This window comes from Pituophis catenifer, unplaced genomic scaffold, assembly GCF_029215685.1.
Source record: "Pituophis catenifer annectens isolate HBS135680 unplaced genomic scaffold, rPitCat1.0.hap2 SCAF_2, whole genome shotgun sequence".
NCBI lineage: Eukaryota > Metazoa > Chordata > Lepidosauria > Squamata > Colubridae > Pituophis > Pituophis catenifer.
Window position 1 is genome coordinate 101,143,007 of NW_027256882.1, and position 24,886 is coordinate 101,167,892.

General features: G+C 36.2%; 1 protein-coding gene across 1 annotated transcript in view; it reads left to right on the forward strand.

The window, feature by feature from the left end:
* The window catches only part of TRPC7 (transient receptor potential cation channel subfamily C member 7), a 133,941-nt gene that overhangs the window by 81,660 nt on the left and 27,395 nt on the right, over window positions 1-24,886 (forward strand). The window contains exons 4-6 of the mRNA XM_070933895.1: window positions 3,684-3,900; window positions 7,800-8,033; window positions 22,261-22,525. Coding sequence (XP_070789996.1) covers window positions 3,684-3,900; window positions 7,800-8,033; window positions 22,261-22,525 — 716 coding nt within the window. The remainder of the gene's footprint in view (window positions 1-3,683; window positions 3,901-7,799; window positions 8,034-22,260; window positions 22,526-24,886) is intronic.

The window sequence follows — 24,886 nt, forward strand, 5'->3', positions numbered from 1 at the left end:
TTCCTTCGCTTTCTGCTACACTCGGTTCACTACCATTCTTTCCACACTATCAGGTGAGATCTGGATTACTTCTTTACTATTACTTTTTAATGGTTGTGATGGCTCAGCAGTTAAAGATATTGAGCTTGTCAGCTGGCAAGCTGATAGCCCAGATTTGAGACCCAAGGGCTGCATGACAGGATGAGCTCCAGCTTGCCCCAGCTCCTGCCATCTAGCATGCAAATGCCACTGGATGAATAGGTACCATTTTGGTGGGAAGGTAACAGTGTTCTGTGAGCCTTGGCGTATAATCATGCTGGCCACATGGCCATGGAAGTGTCTTCAGACGATGCTGGCTCCCTCAGCTAAGAAACATAGATGAGCATGGCCCCCGAGAGTTAGACATGACTGGACAGGGAAACCCTTTACCGTTACCCTTACTACTTTTTACAATTGCTTCATGCATTATATTTAAGAGAGCACTTATATAGGAAGGGATCAGTGATGGTGGATTTATAAAATTCTAGAGTATATTTCCCCAATTTAGTCTACTCCAGCTATATTGCCTTCCTAGAATTTTACCTCTGTCATCAATTTCTCTGTCTGACAACTATGCTAATCAAATACACAGATGATGTGCATCTCCAACCCCATTCACAGTTTAAAAACCAGGACCTTGGAAATAACAACCTTCCTATTTTTGGAGAGGATGTTGAAAAAGTTTCAGCTGAAGCATCAACATCTTCAAGTTAATCCCTCTTTCACGGTCTCTTCTTCTCTCAAAAATTCAAAAATTCTGAGAATCTGCATTATTTATAGCTATCAATGACATTTTGAAATGAAACTTTGAAAGCTATCTATTTACAAGCATTCCAAGAAATGCTTGTAAATAAAATATTGATGCAATATTGATTGAATGTGAAATTTTGACATCAGCAGAGAAAGGAAATTTTATTAAAAAGAATTATTTTGCTTCTATGTTAACTCAAGAATTTTTTTTCCCCATAACGTTGAATGTGCTTCTAATCTCACTGCTGAGAGCAAATTGAGTTTCTATTAATGTAGTAGCCCAATCCATAGATGTTTCATCTCTGTGGTAGGCACTTAGACAACTTTTATCAATATTAGAAAAAAATATTAAAACACACATTGTATTCCATTCCTACACTGTTTGCAGAAAAGAATGTTACTTTAAAATAAAAAGTCTGGGGAGTATTTTTGCATTCTTATGTACTGTAGCCGCAAATGTCAAGTAGGAAGATGGAGTCAATTGCTCTTACTAGATCCCTGTCTGCTTCTTCTCAGGATTAGGATTACCTCAGGATTACCTCTTGTCCTCCCTACCTCCCTAAGTAATTATTAGCCAATTGGGACTGTATAGGGACTTTTTAGACCTCAAAGTATTGGTTTTGGGGTCCTCAGATTATTTTCTTTTTTAAATAGTTTACTCCTTGCAGGGTTAGATGTGAATCTTCCTGTTTTGATTTATCTAGCTTTTGGTAAGAATTGGCAGGTAGCGCAAGCATCGAGTTGGATAATTATTGGATGGTTAATTGGATAATAACTTATCAAACATACTGAGGTAACCTATCTATGGATTGGGGAATAATATACCCAAATTTAGTCTCATTTACAGCTGGGTTAAGAGATCAACAAGTCTAGGAAGATGCTTGAGCCCCAATATGCTTTAATCCACTGAATGCTGATGGGTAGAACAAATAGGAATCACTTAATTCATGATCTTGCCAGGCAAACTATGAAATGTCTGGATGTTAGTTTTATAATCCACAGTAGTTTTGTCCACTTGAAAGAAAGTGGTCTTGGAAAATTCCTACAAATCAGTAGAAATTACACATATCGATTAAGTTTCAGTTAGATTCTGAATGCACAAAAATTTGAAATATTCATTTCAATTCTTTTTTTTTTAATTATTTAAAAAAACCCACACTGCCTGAATGGTATGAAAAATTATGGCTGTATATCGTCTATCATCAGATTACAATCATTATAAATAACATCCCAGTTTCTCCTTTTAATTATTATAGGGGTTTTATTTTCATTTTATAAAGCTTTGCTAAACAAACACATCTAGTGGGGTAAGGGGAGATCAAGTGTGAGATTTTACCCATTGTAGGGTGTTGAAGAATATTTGAAAAATATGTTGTGTATTTCTTTGAATGGAAGTGGGCAATTGTTCCCTTGTCAAATGCAAACAATCTGCATATAATGTTCATATTTTCTAAACTTTTCTTAACATCTCTTTCTGTAAATAGCTGAGCATATCCAAGCATATATTTTGTTGTTATATGAAGATGCAAAGATTCTGACACTTTGTGAACTTGCTAAGCAAGCATTATACAAATTGAATTTCAGACTTAATAAAAGTATTTCTCTATTTAGCTTTAAAAAGAACCGAGGACTTCAAAGTTGTTCTGTGTATATATGATTAAAATGAGTACAGAGGCATTGAAATAATTAGGACAAAAAATGTTCTTTAAATATAAGAACACTCTATACTTTTAATGTCACCCAGGTTATTGAAAACTCTTCCCAGATCTAACAAGGTTTTTTAAAAAAAACTTTTTGTCAGCAATAGTAGTTCCTTATTGTATCATTCAGAATTTTTTTTCCAAATGGACATTTTCTAATGCTCCTTCTCTTTTTTTAAATTTTATTTTATTTTAAATATTTTATTAGTTTTAGAAGTAAAACAATGGACATTGCTCAACGTCTCTGGTTTCTAACATTTGTGTCAAATTCAAGTTAATAAGAAATATAATCCTTAATCTATATACAGATTTACATATCTCCTATTTCATTATATATCAAGTATAAAGTATTTTACTTCCTAAACAGCTATAAATATATTTAATAAACCTATATTACATTCACAAATTCAATATACATTGATATACATTAATATATACATTTCCAGACATTCGTTATCCCTTGTTTTTAGCATTCTTCCTCTTATCTAACCAATTATAAAATTTATTCCAGACTTCATAGTATTTTGATTCACTTTTGTCTTTGAGTTCTAAAGTAAGTCTGTCCATCTCTGCACAGCTGTAGATTTTGTGTATTACTTCTTCTTCTGAGGGTATTTCTTTACACTTCCATTTTTGAGCAAATGCTAGTCTTGTCACAGTAACCAATGCTCCTTCTCTTGATGTGAAATATTGGGCAAGAACATAAGGCCAAAATAAAGCAATACAGAGCTCTGTTATATATAACACAAGGAATACAATCAGATTTAACAATGAAAAAGATACAGATACATGCAAATATACAGAGAGCTGGGCATCATTTTCAGGCCATCAGACAAAGTTTGAGTTATATGTAGTTTTATCAAAAAGTATCATAAGAGAGCTATGAAAGAAGCCTTTATTTCATTTCTCAACTACTCATTTGGGATTTAATTGGATGAAAATAATAGAAATGCTTTTGTTCTTGGGAACCTTAAAGTTACTTTATTCTTTAGCCTATCTACATTTTTCCATGTTAGAAATGCTTTAAAATTCTTAACTGTACTGATTTAAACCCTCTGACTTCTCTTGAGTACTTAAGATAAAATGACTTACAAGTGAAATGCCTAAGCCAAGTGAAAGAAAACATTTGCCTTTTAAATAAATAAAAGCTAGAAACTTTGAAAAGGGAAAAGGACAGGGGAAAAAAAAAGAACTTATGGTTATTTTTGCTTTCAGCTGGGACGTACACTCCGAAGCCCCTTTATGAAGTTTGTGGCACATGCTGTTTCTTTTACAATTTTTCTTGGACTGCTAGTAGTGAATGCTTCTGACAGATTTGAAGGTGTAAAGCTGCTTCCCAATGAAACTGCCATGGATCACCCCAAGCAAATATTTAGAGTGAAAACAACACAATTTTCATGGACAGAAATGCTAATCATGAAATGGGTTTTAGGTAAGTGGAATTGAAATCATTTCCTTGTACTATGACATACGATCTAGCCACAGATCTAGTGGAGAGCTGCAAATTATTACTGGTCTATAATACCTTGTGGATCCAGCTTTTCAAGAAATATTTGATGGGCTCTTCTCCCTTCCTCTCTCATAGGCACTGTTTGGAGGAGCCAAAAATACCCACCTATCTGGATTGTGTGTGGGGGGGGGGGAGAGAGAGGCTATATTGCTATGGTTATCATATGTCTCTTTTTTCCATAGTGCATGAATCCTAGCAAATTTTATGCTAAAAACTTGAAAATCTGTATTGTAATATCAAATAGAAAACCCGAGCTGAAGGATCAATGAACCTGAACTGACTGACTCAGAGATCTCCTTTTGGTTGCTGATACTTTTGCTGTTTTATTATTCCAAACTAAGAGAGTCTCAAGGAAAATAATCCTCTACATGGGTTTGCCTACTGCAGCCACCTGTGATGAAGCAATCATGAGAACATTCAGACCAGATGTTTCTTTTCAAACACTGCCACGTATATTGAATGCTATTAGCTAGGTTGGAATAAGATCCAACTGGTTATGTCACTGTGATGGTCTCCTGATCTGAACTGTTCACACGAAGTAATATTAAGAAATTATACATTTCAACAGGGAAGAGGAATAAGTAGCTTCCAGAGATGTGAGGAATTACAATTCCCAGCAGTCCCACCCAGCATAGCCAATTGCTAAGAGATGCAATTCAACATCTGGAAGTCCACATGCTACCGTCCGCTGCTCTAAATTGAGGATTATTTTTCAAGGACTGACATTAACCTTAGTTCCAACTATTGAGATACACAAACTGAAAAGTAAAGAAAATAATACATTCATGCTGTTACCAGTTAAACATAAGTGAGATATTATATTTTAACAGAATGAATAATTGACAAGCCTTAAAAATATGAAAAGTAGTGCAGATTATTTATTTTTAAAAAATCAAATTAAAATGTCTTCAGGGAATATATTATTTAGAGAAAACTCATTTATTGGCTATAACTACAATATACAAAATATATTCTTTTTTGTCTCTAAGTCAAATTGTGTTCCTCCTCTGTACAGAGAATATAAGTGATATATTCTTGCTGTATTTTTTTTATTATACTGAAATGAATTAAAAGTGACTTTCTGAAGCAATTTTTCAGAAATGAACAGAATGAAACTTGAATGAGAAATGCATTTTTGGTGTGTAAGCTTCTCTTTTGATCATAAAACATTTTAGCACTGTAAAGTTTGCAGGGAGTGAACAGTAAATAACTACAACAAAGGGTGCCCAATCTGAGTTAGAGGCTTAATCCAAAGCTTTAGAAATGGCTCAAAAACTGATCTAGGTAATTCCAGAAATAATGCAATCCCATTATACAGCCAAATCAGGGCAAAATTTAGAAAACATAACTTTATTCTCCCATAACCTGCAATGGGAAAAATATAATCGGCTGTAAATTTTGGTAGAATTTATAAGCAAGCTAAATTGCTATGAAAGATAATGTGTATCAGGAGTTTTAAGCAGCCAGTCTTTGATTTGGGAGCCTGATGTTATTGATCTTGCCATGATCCTTATTCTTATAAATACCAAATTTGAGACATTATATTGAACAATGTGTTTACACAAGGAAGAGGCATGTGGATGCTTATTCCCAACTGTGAGGGAGATACCTGAGGCAGAAATATAAAATATTAACTTATTGGGTCTTTTCCATAAAATAAACTAATAAAGTTAAGGACAGCTAAGTAATATTCCTCCCAAAATATCAAACAGTTGCTCAGAATAAGACACTGGTCAACAATGAGTTGAAGTAAAAGATCAAAGATCTTTCTCAGACAATTCTCCAAACAGTTGCTCTACCATAATCCTGCAAATGGTGGGAGTGGTGGCTTTTTCAAAATGGCCATTCTTATTTTTTTCTTTGGGTGTGGTTGGCAGAGCTCTGGGACAAAAGAACTTATTAGTGGCTCAGTACCAGATGGGAGAAGACTTGAACAAATGTATGTTCTGAATTATCTACTGCAGCTCATGTGCTGAGCTTGAAAGGACCTCTCGTACAATATGTTCCAAATAATTCCACTGCTAGGAAGAATCAAGGAATGATTTGAAGGTAGCATAGTGAAGCAAGGCTGAACTACAGATCAGAAAGATCCTGGGTGGCATTTCATCCCTGCCAGGGCTGCATCAAGTAAATATGAGTAAGCCACTCTCAACCTCAGTCCCCAGGATGTACTACAGTATGGGAAATAAGGATGACTTGAAGGGGTCCTTGGTGCTCTCTGAGCTTAGTTGTTTCCTTGCAGATGTTTCATTACCCAAACTAGGTAACATCATCAGTTCTTGTTGAACATCATTAGCACTGATGATGTTAACTCGTTTGGGTAATAAAACATCTGCAAGGAAGCAATCAAGATCAGAGAGCACCAAGGACCCCTCATTTCAATCTTAAATTACTAATATTTTCCTTTATTGATAATGCTGACTTCTTTTACAGTAGATATGATGGCCCTTCCGAAAGAATTACAGCCCATCTGCAATGACCTTCATTTGACAGGAGTGGATAGATACATTTTTGGAGGAAATTTTCTGTCAAAGTTTGTTGCAAAAATCAAATCCAGAAAGCACACACAGGCAGACTGATGCAGCAGGGTTCATTAACTTCTTTATATACATAATAATACATGAAGTAATATATACAATACCAAGAGTGGTTCTTCAGTTTCGGATTGGTTCAGAGAGGCAGACTAGACTGCAGCGTCAGAGCTCAGAGCTTAACACACACTAGTTTCAGTTTCTCTGCACAGACTCAGAAGCTGCAGACTAAGACACTCCCTGGCTCCAGTCTGTCTCAGCTCCCATTGGCTGATTTAGTTGCTATGCCTATTCAATGGCTGACCTTGTTACCATGTCTTCTCAGTCATGAATATTCTGACACTTTCAAAATTTAAATAAATCCCTCCAAAGTTGAAATGATACCTCTCTTTCAAAATCACAGTTTCTTTCAACTGTGAAACACCAGTAGAGCCTAGAGCATTCAACTGGAGATACTGTGGCTTCTTGTCTCCATTGTAATAAAAGATAATAGACCAGAATTTGAAAATAAATAACATGGGAGCAGCTGGAGATATATACAGAAACAATAACAATGGCTATTATTTAAACATGAAACTGCTGATTATGTATGATAATATAACTACACAAAATAAAACTAGTGACAAAATAAAAAGCAGGATAATGAGGTTAGTGATAATAATGATACAAATGGCAAATGGCAATGCTAATTATAATGCGGTGAATAGTATTATCTGCCCTATTTACAGGCCAGCCTATTATTGACTTATACATATTCCTGGTCCTTATGACAATTGTCAAAATTAAAGGCAACCCCAATATATATTACTGCGTTCATGATACTGAATATCCTTGATTTTCAGAGTTTTGTAACAGCTTCTGGGACATAATATAGATTGCTCTTGCTGCTATATTTTGCCTTCTAAGAAGTTCCATGTTGAAGTGAGGGTCCAAGGAATGTTATTTTTATTACTGGGTTGATCTGGAAAGAAAAGCAAGGAGAAAGATAATAGTATAACAGAGTGATTAGAAGAACAAAGAGATATTCAAATCCCAACTCAAGCCTGAAACTTATTGGATGATTTAAAGTGTCTATAATTCTAACTTTTGCATAGGTTTGTTAGGTCAAAATAAAAAGAAACATATCTGCTGTTGGAAAAGAGACTACAAATACAAATGGAATGAAATTTGTGTGTATATTTAATGCCACATTTAATATTGATACATATAATATATGGTGGAAAAGCAGAAGGATGAAATTGTGTGAGCTATTACTCATTGTGTACTGATTGTGTTTGTGTGCCACTATAGGAATGATATGGTCTGAATGCAAAGAAATCTGGGAAGAAGGCCCCCGTGAATATGTCATGCATCTTTGGAACTTGTTGGATTTTGGGATGCTGTCTATTTTTGTAGCTTCCTTTACTGCCAGATTCATGGCTTTTCTCAAAGCCACAGAAGCACAACACTATGTGGATCTCTTTGTCCAAGACAATGACCTCAGTAATGTCACCCTTCCTCCTCAGGTTGCCTACTTCACATATGGTAAGAAAGCATTCTTTTTTAAATTATTTTCAAACTGTGGTTAACATGACAAAATTATGATGATGATTGATCATGCAGCCAGCCAGATCTTTAGACTGGATTTGGTATTTTTATCCACATATGGAGTCCTTCATCCCAAGGAATCTGGGATATGCATATGCTGTTTGATGGTGCTAAAGGTATTGATATAGGATGCAAGCTGTTCCAAATAGAGCTGCCTTTTGCATTTGATTGAAGGTGATTTTGTCAATGCTGGTGGTGTTCAAATGATGATCCAGTTGCTTTGTGATTGTACCCAAGACATTTAGTACTATTGATACTATCTTTGCTTTCTTTGGCCATAGTCACTTTACTTCTATTTGCAGCTCTTTGTATTGTGTGATTTTTCTCCAGTTCTTTCTCTTCTCTTCTGCTATTTCCAGGTAGTGCCATATTCAATATCCAAACTTTTTTGTCTTTCTTATGGAGAACTGTTAAATCTGGGATGTTATATGGCAGATGCTTGTCTTTTTGAATTCTAAAGTCCCAGAGCCCTTTAGATTTTTCAATTCCTATTACTTTGTCTGTTTTGTAGTTCCATTACTTGGAAGCAAGTAATTCTTGCAGACAGTATTTTTTGCAGATATTCAAATGCACCATTGTTGCTACTTTCTCATCCTGTTGTCTGTGCAATCTATTTGTAAGCAGCTAACAAGGTGGTCCACTGTTTCTTCAGCTTTTTTGTAGAGGCAGCATTGTCAGTCTTTTGCTGTCTTCTCAACTCTGTCTTTGAATGCATTTGCTCTTAAGACAAATTTGTTCTTGTGAAATTTGTTCTTGTGCAGCCAAAATTAGCCCTTCTGTCTGTTTCTTCAACTCAACTGCTCTGAGCCATTGCCAGGTCGTGTTGTTACTTTATCTGCTTTGCCTTGTGTGTGTGTGTGTGTGTGTGTGTGTGCGCGCGCACACACAAATATGTGCGGGCATGTACTAGCCATGTATTGTTTTGCCTTGCCATGTCTTTTTTCTATTCCTCATTTGATCTTTCTTGTAGACCAGTTGGTCTCATCAGTATTCAGTAAGCCTTCAGGGTGTACCAGCTTTAGTGTACCTTCTTCATTGTCCTTCAGATATTCTTCCAATGCCCTTTTTTATTTTTCAGCCATCTGATGTACTGCCAACGTTCCACACCCAATAATGCTCCTTAATAAGTTTTCAGCATTGTTATATGGGGGAAGGACATGACTCATTATCATTGTTTTTCTGGTCTTCCTATCTAGGGCCTAGAATAGAATAGAATAGAATAGAATAGAATAGAATAGAATAGAATAGAATAGAATAGAATAGAATAGAATTCTTTATTGGCCAAGTGTGATTGGACACACAAGGAATTTGTCCTGGTGCATACGGTCTTGGTGTACATAAAAGAAAAGATACATTTATCAAGAATCATAAGAAACAATCAATATAAATCTTAAGGATACCAGCAATAAGGTTACAGTCATACAGTCATAAGTGGGAGGAGATGGGTGATAGGAGTGATGAAAAGATTAATAGTAATGCAGTATAATAATAGTAATATGCTTGAATCCAATCCACTATTCCAACAGTGTATCCAATGACTGCAATTGCCCAATTATTAACTGCCTTGATGGTATTTCCTCCACTGAGTTTGAATTTTAAAATCTTCTTCACCTTCATGATGTATTCACTTCGAACCTTCTTCTTGACTTCAGTGTGCTTGATGTTGTCAGCTTGAAAGATGCCCAGGTATTTGTAGTGATTGTCTTCATCCCAACTCTTGATGTTATTTCTATAGGAAATCTGGATTCTTTTAGTTTTCACTACTTTTTTTCTCTAAAGATTGTAAGAGTGGCACATTTGCTCAGTCCAAACTTCGTTGCAACATCTTGGCTCTGTATATGGGGCTGTGTTGAGTAGTGATTCTATTTCAGATGGTGTTTTTCCATACAGCTCCAGATTGTCCATGTAAAGGAGGTGAGATAGCCTTTTGATGTTTGAGAGCCATGTTTAGTATTATTGACAGAGAAATCAATGCAATGCAAACAGTCAGGGTGATAATGAATCTCATTGAAAGATTCCTCTTAGGATATTAACCTCTCCCAATTTATTATCTCTGGCCAGTAGCTGTGTCTTTTAACGTTGTGCCATTGATCTTTGCACAAAGCTTCTGATGTCTCTACTGACTCTTGCTATTTTTAGGCACTTAATTATTGAACCATATGGCAGGGAGTGGATTGCTTTATTGTATCCAATCCAAATTGCATTAAAGTTGGTTTTCCTTCTCTTGCAGTTTTCCAAAATCATCTTGTCAATTAGAAGTTGATCTTTTGTTGCTCTGCTATTTGGGCAGGGTTTTTTTTTTTTTTTCTCAGATGGAAAAAGCTTGTTTTCTGTTGGGCTGCATCATCTACAACACCTGTTAGCAATTTGAACTTTTTTGGTAAACAGGTAATTATCCTGTAGTTGCCTGATGCTGCTCCTTTTACTGGCTCTTTCATTATCAGGTAGATTTTGCTAGATGTTAGCCAATCTTCAATTTCATTTCAATTCCAGTATGTTGTTAAACTGCTTGGCAATGAGGGGTGAAGACCAGTTAGATGTTTCAACCAAATCCCTGCACTTCATCTTCACCTGGTGCTGACCAATTTTTGATCTTCTTTGCCCTTTTCTCCACAATTTCTGCTGTTACTGCAAGTTCTTTCATTTCAGTTTCTTCTTTTATTCTTATCCATCTCCTTTATTCAAGCTGCATTCTTATTATATTTCTTTTAGTTATCTCACAGCTGCATCCAGTACTGCACTGTTTCTTTCATTAAGTAGTTCATTGCAATCTCTTCACTGACAGATTGGTAGAAATGTTACTGATTTTACTGAAATTGGAGATTTTTGTCTATACTGTGCAATTTAATCTTTATATCTGCTGCTGTTCTTGGCTACGGCAGTTATTTGCTGCTTTATTATGTCCAGTGCCTTCTTGATCTTCCTTGTTTCTAGATTATATTTCTTCATTAGGTATTCTTTGATCTTCTTGTTGTTAAGCTTCTTTCTTTTCTTCTGTTCTAGCTTGCTTGCATCTGATCTTAGCAAGCCAATCATGTTTTCCAACCTGATCTTCCATTTTAATAGTGCACTGTTTGGCTTTTTTTTTTTTTAAAAAAAAGTTGTTTATTGGCTTTGCATCCAAGGTATTCAGTTATAATTTCAGGCATACTGTACATTATTTGGTTGGTTTCTTGCAGTGCTCTGGTGCTTATTGTTGATATTACAGTATTGGCATCTTTTAGAACTTGGGCTAGTTGTTCCTTTGGAACAATGTAGGCAATTTTATTCTGTTATTTTTGTAGTGTTCTAGTTCAGTTCCTTTTGCTTTTCAGTTAGAGGGCTTTATGCTTTCTGAGGAAAAGGCAGAGGAAAAAGAACTTGATTTGGGAATGAAAACAGTTAAATAGGTGTGCTAGCTTCCTCTACTGCTGACTTTGCCTCTACAGTCTGAATTGTTTGTGGCAAGGCTTCAATTTCTTCATTCTGAGGAGACTTTTGTAGTTCTTCCAATTTTACTTCTGTGAATACTTTATTTCATATTATACATCTCTGATGATTCACTAGCCTTTTTTCTATTATTTCTGATGTGAATTTGCTCTTTCCCAAACTGGTGTATTCTTTTTCAGATATCCTCTTCTTGTTGGGCTTGATTTGAAATAGCAGATCATTATTTCTTTGTTTTCAATCTTTGTATACTTCTGATAGGTAAACACCTTTTCTTCCAATAGTCTTGCAGCTACTGGCCCTGGTTGCTCAGCCAACAGTCTGGAGTTCTGTAGCCCCCTTGTCATTAATCCAAGAACTAGAACATTTAGTATGATCCTTTTTTACCTGGGAGACAATCAATATGATATAGGCTTCTCTATAGTATGTCTAACCATATTGTTTACACCTTTTAACTGGCTTTTTTGATCACATTTGGTCAAGTATGGTTGAATCTCTGGCATAACTTTCATCCTGCTCAGATACATAAGCCCCACAACCATATCAAGTTTTGTTGTTGTTAGTTGCAAAGTTGTGTCCGATCCATTGTGTCCCCATGGACAATGTTCCTCCAGGCTTTCCTGTCCTCTACCATCCTCTGGAGTCCATTTAAGCTAATACCTACTGCTTCAGTGACTCCATCTAGCCACCTTATTTTCTGTCGTCCCCTTCTTCTTTTGCCCTCAATCTTTCCCAGCATTAGGCTCTTCTCCAATGAGTCCTTCCTTTTCATTAGGTGGCCAAAGTATTTGAGTTTCATCTTCAGGATCTGGCCTTCTAAAGAGCAGTCAGGGTTGATCTCCTCTAGGACTCACCAGTTTGATCGCCTTACAGTCCAAGGGACTCGCAGGAGTCTTCTCCAGCACCATAGTTCAAAGGCCTCAATTCTTTGACGCTCAGCCTTCCTCATGGTCCAACTTTCACAGCCATACATTGCAACTGAGAAAACTATAGCCTTGACTATACACACTTTTGTTGGCAGGATGATGTCTCTGCTTTATAGTATGCTGTCTAGATTTGCCATAGCTTTCCTCCCCAGGAGCAAGCGTCTTTTAATCAAGTTTTAATCAAGTTAGTACCTCACTAATAAAAATATTCCTGAAAATTACAACATAAAGTGTAACAAGTAAATGATATATTTATGTTCATATAGTTTTCATATACATAAGTAGAGACAATTTGATATAGTGGTTATAGTGGTATATGAATTATAATCTTGGATTAGTAACTTTCTCTCAGACCTAGGAAGGAGGCAATAGAAAACTATTTCTTTTGTTAAGAAAACTTCAGGAATTTGTGTAGGCAGTTGACAGAAATCAGGAATGACTTGAAGGCACACATAAACATACCAAAAAAAGTATTATGTATGGATACACATCTAAAAGTCATGACTATGATTTAACCGGAAAAACTCTACTAGTCACCATTGTGGGAAAACCTGAATAACTTCAAGGCTCCTTTGAAGTTTTCCCTGCTTCAGATTCGTTATCTTTAAATTGGTTGTTCAAATAGAGAAAATTTTCAAATTATAATTTGCAGATTAGAATATATAGTTCAACTTTTGGACAGGTTTTATTCATCTCTGGAATATTAAGAACCCAAATGCAGACTCTATCCAGTTGCATAAAAGTAGAAGATCCTCAATAAAGAGTTGAGGACAAATTTCTTAAACTTGGGTAGTGTTGAGATTTGTAAGTAACTTAAAGATGAAGACATCTAACTTGCTTTCTGAAAATAAGAAAGACATGGAGGTATTCCTAGTTGGGTGTTATGTACATTTCACAGGTCATGGCACATGAATCACTTTTGGAGCAATGCCTCCTAGGTTGCTAATGGCAGAAAATAAAATATTCAGCTGATTGCAGCATGAACAGCAAACTCACAGCAAGTAGGGAAGCGACTATATTTGAACCAAAAAATAATAGCGTTGCATTTGCCTTGGATTGCAGCCTGGTACCATTTCCAATTCATCTCCTTGGGAACATAAGATTGTGTATGTTAAAATCCCAAATGAAACCCCAAATTCATATTAGAGGCTTATTTACAATACAAAGGGCAGTGACTGAGTGCTGAAAAGGAAGCACTTCACATGCGCTCATCACGGCCGCGACCAGGAAGAGGAGCTGCCCAGAGGGCATGCGCATGCTGGATAAGGTACTTACAGTTTCTGGCACGCACATGCACGTTGGCCAGCAAGTCTTCCAGTTAATGCCGTGCATGCGCACGCGCCAATCAGCTGGCCAGCGCACATGCTCACACTGGAAAACGGAAGACCAGCTCTTCAAGTTTTTGGCACTGACACATGGACAAAGGCCAGCTGATCGTCGTATGTGCATGCGCGTCAAAAACCAGGAAGAGGAAACGGCGATGTCGCATGTGCCAGGTGACATGGCTCCATGTGCCACTTCGGGCATGTGTGCCATAAGTTTGCCATCATGGACATAGGACATGTATGTATGAAGACAATATAAAAATTACAGTTGATCCAGAAAATGGTGACAGAGTTTTGGGCACAACATGGTTTGCCCCTAATGTACCACTGCTGTGCAAGCTTCTCTGGCTTCCACTTTTTATCTGAGTGCAATTCAAGATGCTGGTTTTCACTTTTAAAGCTCTAAATTGCACAAGGCCAGGTTATTGTCAGGACTGCTGCTTCCTGAAGATATCTGCTTGTTCCACTAGCTCTGATAGGATGAATGGGCTCCATATTCCTTCCCTTAGTTCAGGGGTTAGCAACCTGTGGCTCTGGAGCCACATGTGGCTCTTTCACCCCTCTGCTGCAGCTCCCTGTCACTCAAAATATGTGTCACAACATCAAATGTGTGACACCCGCTGGCATGCGATTTATTGAGCTTTTCAATCCTCAGTAGGCTAACCATGGATAAATCCAAAAAAAGAAAATTTTCAGAAGAAAACAGAACATTTAATTCAACTACATATGCTAGTTTTGTGGCCGCTCAAGAAATAATCAGGCACAGGAAGAGTTTTGTGGCTCCCGGGGTTTTCTTTTCTGTGGGAAATGGATCCAAATGGCTCTTTGAGTGTTTAAGGTTGCAGACCCCTGCCTTAAATGTTGTCATCTAGCAGAACCTAGAAAGCATGACATTTTGTGAGCTGCCCAAGCTTGTGATTTATACTATAGGAAGCTATGAAAGCTAAATAAATAAATTCCTCACATTAAAGCCAAACCCAGCTCATTTTATTAGTTTAAGTAATTTATGTGGACACCCATCTCAAATAACCAATTCTGGGCAGCTAACAATACATGGATTGTAAGCATGGATGTATCTCGTTTATACTAAATCTTAATTCCTGTACACCATTCCTTGGCATGGAGAAAGAATGCAATGGATTTGAGAAGCATTTATGTTTCTTCAGGAAGGAAGGTGAAGCCAATGCTCTGAGTTCTTGGCAGTTCTGGATATTTCACTTCTTTACTTTTTCTTTTCTAATACAGATACTTCTCGACTTATAACCATAACTGGGAACAGAACTTCTGTCACTAAGTAACGAGATTGTTAAATGAGCCATGCCCGATTTTATGGCATTTTTTGCAGTTGTTGTTCAGCTAATCACATGGTTTTTAAGCAAATCCATCTTCCTCCGTAAACTTTGCTAGTCAGAAACTCCCTGGGAAAATTGTAAATGGCAATAATGTGACTCTGGGATGCTGCGACTATTGTAAATGTATGATGGTTGCCAAGCATCCAGATTTTGATCATGTGACTGCAGGGACACTGTGATGGTTATAAGTGGGAGGACTGATCATAAGCCACTCTTTTCAGCACTGTTATAACTTTGAATGGCCTTTAAACAAATGATCGTAAGTTAAGAATTACCTGTTTGAATGATCTGGTGATTACAAATACATAGAAGGTTTGAAATAAAGCTGTGTTAATATGATGTTGGTCATAGACACACACATATACAGTTTAAATCACCAGTCTGTTTTGTTTTTTTAAATGCTCAGCTGGCCTGAAAATGTTCTGGATATTTCTCTCTGTCTCTGTCCCTCTGTCCCCCCGCCCTCTCCCCCTTTCTCTCTGGTCTATGGGAGAAGATAATAAAAAAGATTGCTAACATAAACTTCTTCCTGTTTTGCATAATGCTTGAGTAGGACAATATTGTTACAGTGAGCTACAAAAATTCAGATCAGGGAGAGAGCATAATTGTTAAAATGCAATGCAATTGGAGCAGTATTGATTTATGTCACTCAGATAACTACTCAGAAGTAGGCATTTTTAAATAAGACTTTTCAGCAAAACTTCAGGAATTCAATTAGCAAAACAGTTATCAAGCAAATAGGAAATGCTAATCCATTACATCTCCCTCCTTTTTAAAAAAAAAAAAAAACTGAAACTATTTTTTAATACAAATTGTACTGTAGTACTCACCTCCCTCTTGTGACACGATTGTGTCATTACAGCTCTTGTGTGCTAGAAATATAAAACTGAATGTATACTTTGTTCCAAGATTTAAGAAATTAAATAATATTTTATCATGAAACTATACATTTAATTAATATTCTTTCAGAATGAGAAGTAATCCATGCTTCTTCTTTTTTACTTTCTCCATTATTTTTATTTTTAATATTTCTTTTCCATTTCTAACCCAAGGTACTTGTGATCCTGTCTCTGAAATTTTGGATATCCTTTTCTTTTTTTGCTTCCATTGAACTTTGCTACGTCATCAATTCAGTTAAGGAGCCTCAAAGTTTTTGAAGCTTTTTCAGGAAAATCTGAATCTGAACTGCTTCTCTATCATAAATACTTCATGCCTTTTCAAATGCTGCTTGTTTATGAAGATCATTCTGGCTATTCACCTGTCAGAATCAGCAGCGGTAAAATTGTCTCTGTGTTGTTAGGGCAATCAAGGAAAGTGAGAAAAGGGAAGTACAAACATACAGGTGACAGATGCAAATAGCTTCATGCACATAATAGTCAATATTCTGTATTCACACTTACAATCTCAAATATGCACCTCGGCAACTTTTTTCTTTCTTTTTCTTTCTTTCTTGAGAAAGAAGTCTAAGGCAAAGAGTTTCCACAAAAGATGAATGCTCAGACAGACATCAAAGGAAGAAAGAGGTAGCACAAGATACCTGCTATGCATGGGAACCAAGAACATAGGGCAAGGTATTGAAATGAACAGGGAAAGGTGTTGTTTTTTTAAGGAAGTCAAAATGTAAGGCTAGAATAGAGTTTAATAAGTGGAAGAAAGCTGAAATCCAGCAGCATGCTGTCCATCTCAATAGCTGTTTGGGATGTGTGTGTGTGTGTTTATTCAAGACCAGCAATTTTATTCAATTATATTGGGTTTTTCTAGTATCAGTTAGTATCAAATAATATCTCAACTGGCCAATAGTGTGTGGTTTATGGTTTGCCTAAAGAATAACCAAACTATATAAACTTCAGGTGATAATGTCTTGTTTGGAAATATTTATGCTTAGGGATGAAATCATTACTTGGACATTTCTCTTTATATTTGGTGTTGATTCGATTGCTTTTGTGCCATCAAGTCAGTCTTGATTCACAGCAACCACTGACAGAATTTCTCAAGGATTTTCTGACGGCAACCTGGCTCTTTATAACTTTCAGTGGTATACCCATCACTGTAATTGTGTTTGTCCCCCTTGCTCTTCTCTTTCCTTTTAATTTTCCTAGTCTTATAGACTTCTCAAGAAAGCTAGGTTTTTTGCATCATGTGTCCAAAATAGGGTACTTTGAGCCTATTTATTTCAAGTGTCTCAAATGAGAATTCTAGATTGATTTATTTTATGGTTCTATCTAGCCATGGTATTCTCAAAAGTCTTCTTTGACACCAGCATTCAAAACCATTTATATTCTTTTTGCCTTGCTTCTTCAAAATATATTGCTTACATAATTCTGATTTTAATAGGTATAAATACCTATAAAGCATTTGAATATTTTTGCATTATTGTTACCTCAGCAAGTGCTAGCCTGCAGCAAATCTCAATAGTCAATCCTAGAGAGCAAAATCTTTAATATCCACCATTTCAGTTTTTTTTCATTGTCAATTCTAAGGTGGATTACTTAACTTTCATCATTTATTTATTTTTAAAAATATTTAGTCTTACTCTTGTTTTTTCAATGTAGCCCTCAACTATTGTCACTGGGATTTGCAAATCATTTGCCTTTTCAGCTATCGAGGTAGTGTCATCAACATGGTGAGGGTTTTTGATGCTTTTTTCCCCTACACTCATTTTCTTTCAAACCAGCCTCCTTCAACGTATACTTAGCATATAAATTGAGCAAATAAAAGGGGAGTGTAAAATCTTGTCTCCCTCTTCTGCCAATTTGTTTTGCCATTTTCCTTCCAGTCTCTGACTTCTGGTTCCACGTATCACACCTTTGTTTACCATGTTCCTCAGACACTGCCTTTTTCTTAGATTCAGGAACTAGATTTCTCTTTCTAGCACTGATGTTGCTACCTTCATTTGGGTAATGAAACATCTGCAAGAAAGCAACCAAGCTCAGAGCCCACCAAGCACCCTTCACTTTATTATTTTTTTTTTAAATGTAATAGTTGATACTGGAATAGTTTTTAGCTTACAAATGCGAAGGTAAATAGATAGGTCTTGAGTTGTCTATAATAAAATAGGCAGAGTGGGAGGACAGATGCCATCAAGAGAGCCCTACTCCTAGCCATCCAAAGGTGAGCTAAACCTATTAGTGAGTTTACATGCAGAACCCCAGCTGATCTTAGTGGGTAGTATTGCAGAGACTGTTATTTTCAGCCCTTTGAGCCTAAGCATTTTAGGCATGGATATGGCTACTGCCAAATTCTAATTTGGAAAACAATTAGATCAGACAGGATGCTAAAAGCTTCATTATGGTGGCTGGTCTCTATGGCATGAAACTAATTCTTCTGGAAATGAAAATGGACTTTCATAGCAGCATGAAAATTAGCCTCAAAATCCTTGATTTGAAATATGTATTTTTCAAACATAGAAAAGAAAAGGGCAAGGTATTACAAACTAATTAAAATGCACTAGCTGTGTTTCAAAAACCTTGTACTCAGAGAATTTGTATTGAAAATCTTGCAGTCAAGAAATCTTCAGGATTAAAAAAAATGAAATAGGTAATTTGCATTGATTAAAAAAAGTTATCAGGTAATTTATGCTATGACTTACAAACATTATGAAATGTTGCAAATATAAGCAGTTACACCATTTCTGTAGCATTTATGTAAAAAAAATAGAAAGTAGAAAACTCAGTATGAAAATTGCCCTTCAAATACAGATTAGAAAGCAGATCAGGCTTTTAGCAATTTAAATTCCTTAACACCATCACTTTCTTCCATCTGTTTGCACTAGATAGAACTGCCATGGATACCACGCAACCACTTTGTGACCTGAGTCTCAAAATGTTGGATTTTAAGACCAATATTCATGCAAGTGCACATTGTGCCTCCCAGCCAATTATACTAACTTCTGATTCTATACATACATAAATTAAAAAGGCAGAGGTCAGAGCTGAGGAAATTGAATTTTCTTGTGAACGTAGACATGCAAGAATATTATACAGCTATCACATTTTTCAGGGGACTGGAATGTGATTGCACAGATATATTTGTTGATAAAGAGTGGTAATTTCATGAGAGAAGAACGTGCATGTGGTCAGTGATTTAGCAACATATCCTAGATGTTGATTAAATTGTCCTTTACAAGATATCCCCAAAGACGTTTGAGTATACTAGTAGAGCTTGCACAGGATTCTGAATACAGATCTTCAGAACATCTTTAGGCTTACAGAATAACAGAGTTGGAAGGGACCTTGGAGGTCTTCTAGTCCAACCCTCTTCTCAATCAGGAAACCCTTTACCAGGGGTTCTCAACCTTTTCTTCACACAGACCCCCTTTAAGTACCTTTTATGGCCACAGATCATGGCCACAGACCACTGAGACTTAACTCAAGATTTAAATCATAACATTTCTTCAAGGGGTTCTTTGCTGACCCACTGTAATGATATTGCACTCTCCCCAGGGATTTACAGACCACAGGTTGAGAACCACTGCCCTATACCATTTTAGACAAATGATTGTCCAATCTCTTCTTTAAAATATTCAGTATTGGAGCACTGGAGGAACGTCGTTCCACTAATTAACTCTTCTGTCAGGAAATTTCTCCTTAGTTCTAGGTTGCTTCTCTCCTTGATTAGTTTCCATCCATTGCTTCTTATTCTGTCTTCAGGTGCTTTGGAAAATAGGTTGACAACCCCTCCCCCCTCCTTCTTTGGGGCAGCCCCTTAAATATTGGAACACTGCTGTCATATCACCCTAGTCCTTCTTTTCATTAAACTAGACATATCCAATTCCTGCAACTATTCTTCAGCCCCCTGATTATCTTTGTTGCTCTTTCTGCACTTTTTCTAGAGTTTCAACACCTTTTTTATATTGCAACAACCAAAACTGGATGCAATATTCCAAGTGTAGTCTTACTAAGACATTATAGAGTGGTATTAACACGTCATGTGATCTTGATTCTATCCCTCTGTTACTGGCTGGCTCATATTTACATGATTGTCCACTAGGATTTCAAGATCCCTCTCACAGTTACTACTATTGAGCCAAGTACCACCTATTCTATACCTGTACATTTCTATACCTGTTTTTCTTGCCTAAATGTAGAACCTGTCAAGATCCTTCTATGTCTTGAACCTTTCTTCTGAAGTGTTGGCTATTCTTGCCAGCTTGCTGTCATCTGCAAATTTGATGAGTTCATCTTCTATCCCTGCATCTAAACCATTTTTTAATATATTGAAGAATGCTGGGCCTGAGACAGAGCCTTACATACTCCCCTCCATTTAGATGCAGTTCCATTAAGGACTACAATCCTTAATAACTGGTCAGCCAGTTATGAATCCATCTGGTGGTGATGCTATCTAACCTACATTTTTTTATCTTATCAAGTAGTAGGTTGTGGTCTACTTTATCAAATGCCTTACTGAACTCTAAGTAAATAATATCCACAGCATTTCTGGAGAAATGCGGCATATAAATTGAACTAATAAATAATAAATAAATAAATAAATTTTGCTAGTCCACTAATTTTGGCACATTGTAAAGAATGCAGTAAGATTTATCTCCCATGATCTGTTTTTGACAAATCCATGTTGGCTTCTGGTTATGACTTTATTAACCCCTAGGTATTTGCAGATACATAACGTGATGATATTTTCCAGAATCTTCCCAGGTATTGATGTCAGGCTAATAGGTCTGTAGTTTCCTGGATCTATTTTTTCCCCCTTTTTTGAAGATGAGTATTACATCAGCCCTTTTCTAGTCATCTGGTAGTTGTCTGGTGCTCCAGGATCTTTGAGATGTGGTTCAGTAATCTTTCTTCATGGGCATTCATTTAGAGAAATCTATTTTGCGAAAAAAAAATTTGTCTAGACAGTGAATATGTAGATGTTCCATATGAGCAAAAACCAAGCATTTTCTAAATGCCCTGTTTAATGGGTAGCCTGAGCAGAAAGTTTTCCTTTGCTGAGCTTCACACAGTGTCCTTAAGAACCGAGAGGAGGAAGTGTCTGATGCAGGGGTGAAATCCAGCAGGTTCTGGAGAACCGGTAGCGGAAATTTTGAGTAGTTCGGAGAACTGGTAATGGAAATTTTGAGTAGTTTGGAGAACCGGCAAATACCACCTTTGGCTGGTCCCAGAGTGGGGTGGGAATGGAGATTTTGCAATATCCTTCCCCCAGGAGTGGGGAGGGAATGGAGATTTTGCAGTATCTTTCCCCTGCCACACCCACCAAGATACACCCACAGAACCAGTAGTAAAAAAAAATTGGATTTCACCACTGGTCTGATGTCATTAATGTCAAGGCTAAGATGATTCAACACAACTACCCTACTACCCTTTGAGTATTTAGGAACTCAAAGGAAGCTGGTGGTTGTTTCTGAAACTAAAAAGACAATTACTGATAGCGCTTTAATCAAACAATCAGAATGATGATCAAACCATATTACTTATTCATTTACTTAAAATAATAATTGCAGTTTCACATGCTTTCCAGAGTTTCTTGGGCTGGTTGTAATCCATGAAATAAAATAACACAGTAAACCAAGTAAAATAAACAATGACTTAATTTAAACGATTCAGTCATTGGAAAATATATTATAGGAAGGATTATAATCCAAAATCTTGGAAACCAGTTTGGATATTATTCCTCAGACGGATTGGTGACCTATAAGCCAGAATTCTGGATTCACGGAGATGCATTAACATGTTTTTGTTTGTTTTGTTTCCTTGTTTGTTTAAAATATAAAAAGAACTTTAATTCAAGCAGTACAGGCAACTTTAACATATCAGTGTAGTGATTAGTAACAATCACTAAATAAATAAGGAAAGAATTCAGCAAGATATTTCACAGCATGTAAATCAGAGCTTTCTGCTCTTTAATCTACATTGGATGGAGCCCTTTATGTTTCTTGGGAATCTTAGAGTTCTGACTTTGTAAGAGGGGAAGAAAGAAGAGAAAGAGTTAATCCCAAATATCCAGAAACAGAGAGCAAGGATGAAATTGAGACTCACCAATAACATCTAAGAACTCCATCAATAAGAAGATATAGAGTCTATTTTCTTCATCAGTCTTCCTCTCAGAATCTCCTTCCTCCCACTTTTGATTTGGATCTTCATTATTAATTATATATATTGCCTATTGTGTTTTCTTTTAGCCAGGAGCAAATGGCTTCCCTCAGATCCTCAGATCATATCAGAAGGACTATATGCAATAGCGGTGGTACTCAGTTTCTCAAGGATTGCTTACATTCTCCCAGCCAATGAAAGCTTTGGTCCTCTCCAGATTTCTTTGGGAAGAACTGTGAAAGACATCTTCAAGTTCATGGTCATCTTTATCATGGTGTTTCTCGCCTTCATGATTGGAATGTTCAACCTTTACTCATACTACCTAGGTGCAAAATATAACCCAGCGTTTACAACGTGAGTATCTACGGCATGGGTTTTGACTCCCTGGACTGCTGTTATGTGTATTCTATAAAATTGCAGACTATATGTATTCCTGCATCGTTGGAACATTATTGTGGGAAATATCCAGTATATTTTGCACTCAACACATTCTCAGTCAACCCCTCGATCCAGATCTGACACTCAGTTCAGCTAGCAAATATGGCTCGAAGCTTATATATTAAGCATCAGCAAATATCAGTTTAATTGATAAAATGAGATCAAAGGAACACAAAAACAAGGAGACATAAATAGTACCAACAATTATGTCTGTCTGTCTCTCTCTCTCTCTCTCTCTCTTTCTATCTATCTATCTATCTATCTATCTATCTATCTATCTATCTATCTATCTATCTCCTATCATCTATCATCTATATCTCAAAAGACAAAGAAACACTGTTGTAGGAAATTATCATGCCCAATCCTAAAGGAAGATAGCAACAATAGCATAGAGATGTAAAATAGGGCACCAGATGGTATCTCCTGCACCATTAAAGAAAGAAACAATTTGGTGGATGGAGATGATATACCCAATATGCATATCATTTTCAGATATCAAATGTTTTACTGTTAACCAGATATTCTATAAAGCACTTAAAGGAAATCTATAACATTTTGAGAATGAGAGAATTATTTACCTCAGGGCTTGAGAAATAACATACAATGTAATATAATGCAATGCAATGCAATAACATAACAACATAATATAATATAATATAATATAATATAATATAATATAATATAATATAATATAATATAATATAATATAATATAATATAATATAATATAATATAATATAATATAATATAATATAATATAATATAATATAATAATATAGTATAATGTAATTTAAAATAACAACGTTATGTTATGTTATGTTATGTTATGTTATGTTATGTTATGTTATGTTGTTATGTTATGTTATGTTAGGTTATGTTATGTTATGTTATGTTATGTTATGTTATGCAAATATATAACATAAAACATAACATAATAGTTATAGCACAGCAAAAAACATGTTTCAATGAAGGTGGTTAACAAAAGCTGCATGCCATTACTGATAGATGTATATCTTTTTCCAAACCATTATTTCACCTGTTCTAGAATAATTTGCAGTGTCCATCTATATGACAGGTCAGTTTTCTAACAGGATAGTGTTTTTTTAACTTATAGGTTCAGCAACATGGCCCTTAGAGGGAACTTAGATCCAACCTCATCATTAAAAAGATTAAAAATAGAAAATGCTCACAAAGCCATGAAACCTTACAAAATCTCTGTGTGCTTGCAAAAACACAGTGTGAGCATGCATTATGATATGCTTTAGATTGTTCAGCACTGATTATAGAATATTTTGGAATATTTTAGAATATTAGAATTTTATAAAATTTTAAAAGTCACAAACTCATAGCTGGCTGTGAAGAATGTGATGACTTCTACTCCAGCACAAGTCTATATGACTTTGCTGTAATGAATTTACTAGATCATAATCACATGAAATACCTTAAAATTTCAAACAAATGGAAGGAGGGAAAAAAGGAGGAGGGAGGGAAGAGAGTTATTTGGAATTGACCTCATATTAGGGGTGAAATCCAGCAGGTTCTGACAGGTTCTGGAGAACCAGTAGCGGAAATTTTGAGTAGTCTGGAGAACTGGCAAATACCACCTCTGGCTGACCCCAGAGTGGGGTGGGAATGGAGATTTTGCAATATCCTTCCCCCAGGAATGGGGAGGGAATGAGGATTTTGTAGTATCCTTCCCCTGGAGTGGGTGGGAATGGAGATTTTGCAGTATCCTTCCCTTGCCACACCCACCAAGCCACACCATACCCACCAAGCCACGCCCACAGAACCGGTAGTAAAAAAATTTGGAGTTCACCACTGCCTCACATCTATTTATATCTTGACTAGGTCACCCCATGTTTTGTACTATAGTGATGCAACTGCCAGTGTATGCCTAAATATAAAGCAAGGATTTCCACTACAGTGCCATGCATTCAAAAGGCAGCATCAGACTGTCAGCAGCCAATATGCCCTTAATTTATTCTCTAGTGTGCACATAATCTTTCTGACAGCTGTTGCAAGTGGAAAATAGTATCTAATCCTGTAATTAAAGACTGCTCCCTAAAGAAGATGCATAAGAGAGCAGATTTGCAGTTACAACTGTCATTTTATTTGGGGGGGGACTTCTTATTGCTGCAGTTCATCATTCTGAAAATGGTTTGGGGAATTCCAGTTTGTATGGCAAGCTTATTTCTGGTTGTTAAGTAATTAAGTATAAAACAACAAATGTAGTCTGTATGTGAGAACTTCTTTGCTTTCTTTTATGTTCAAGAAGTAT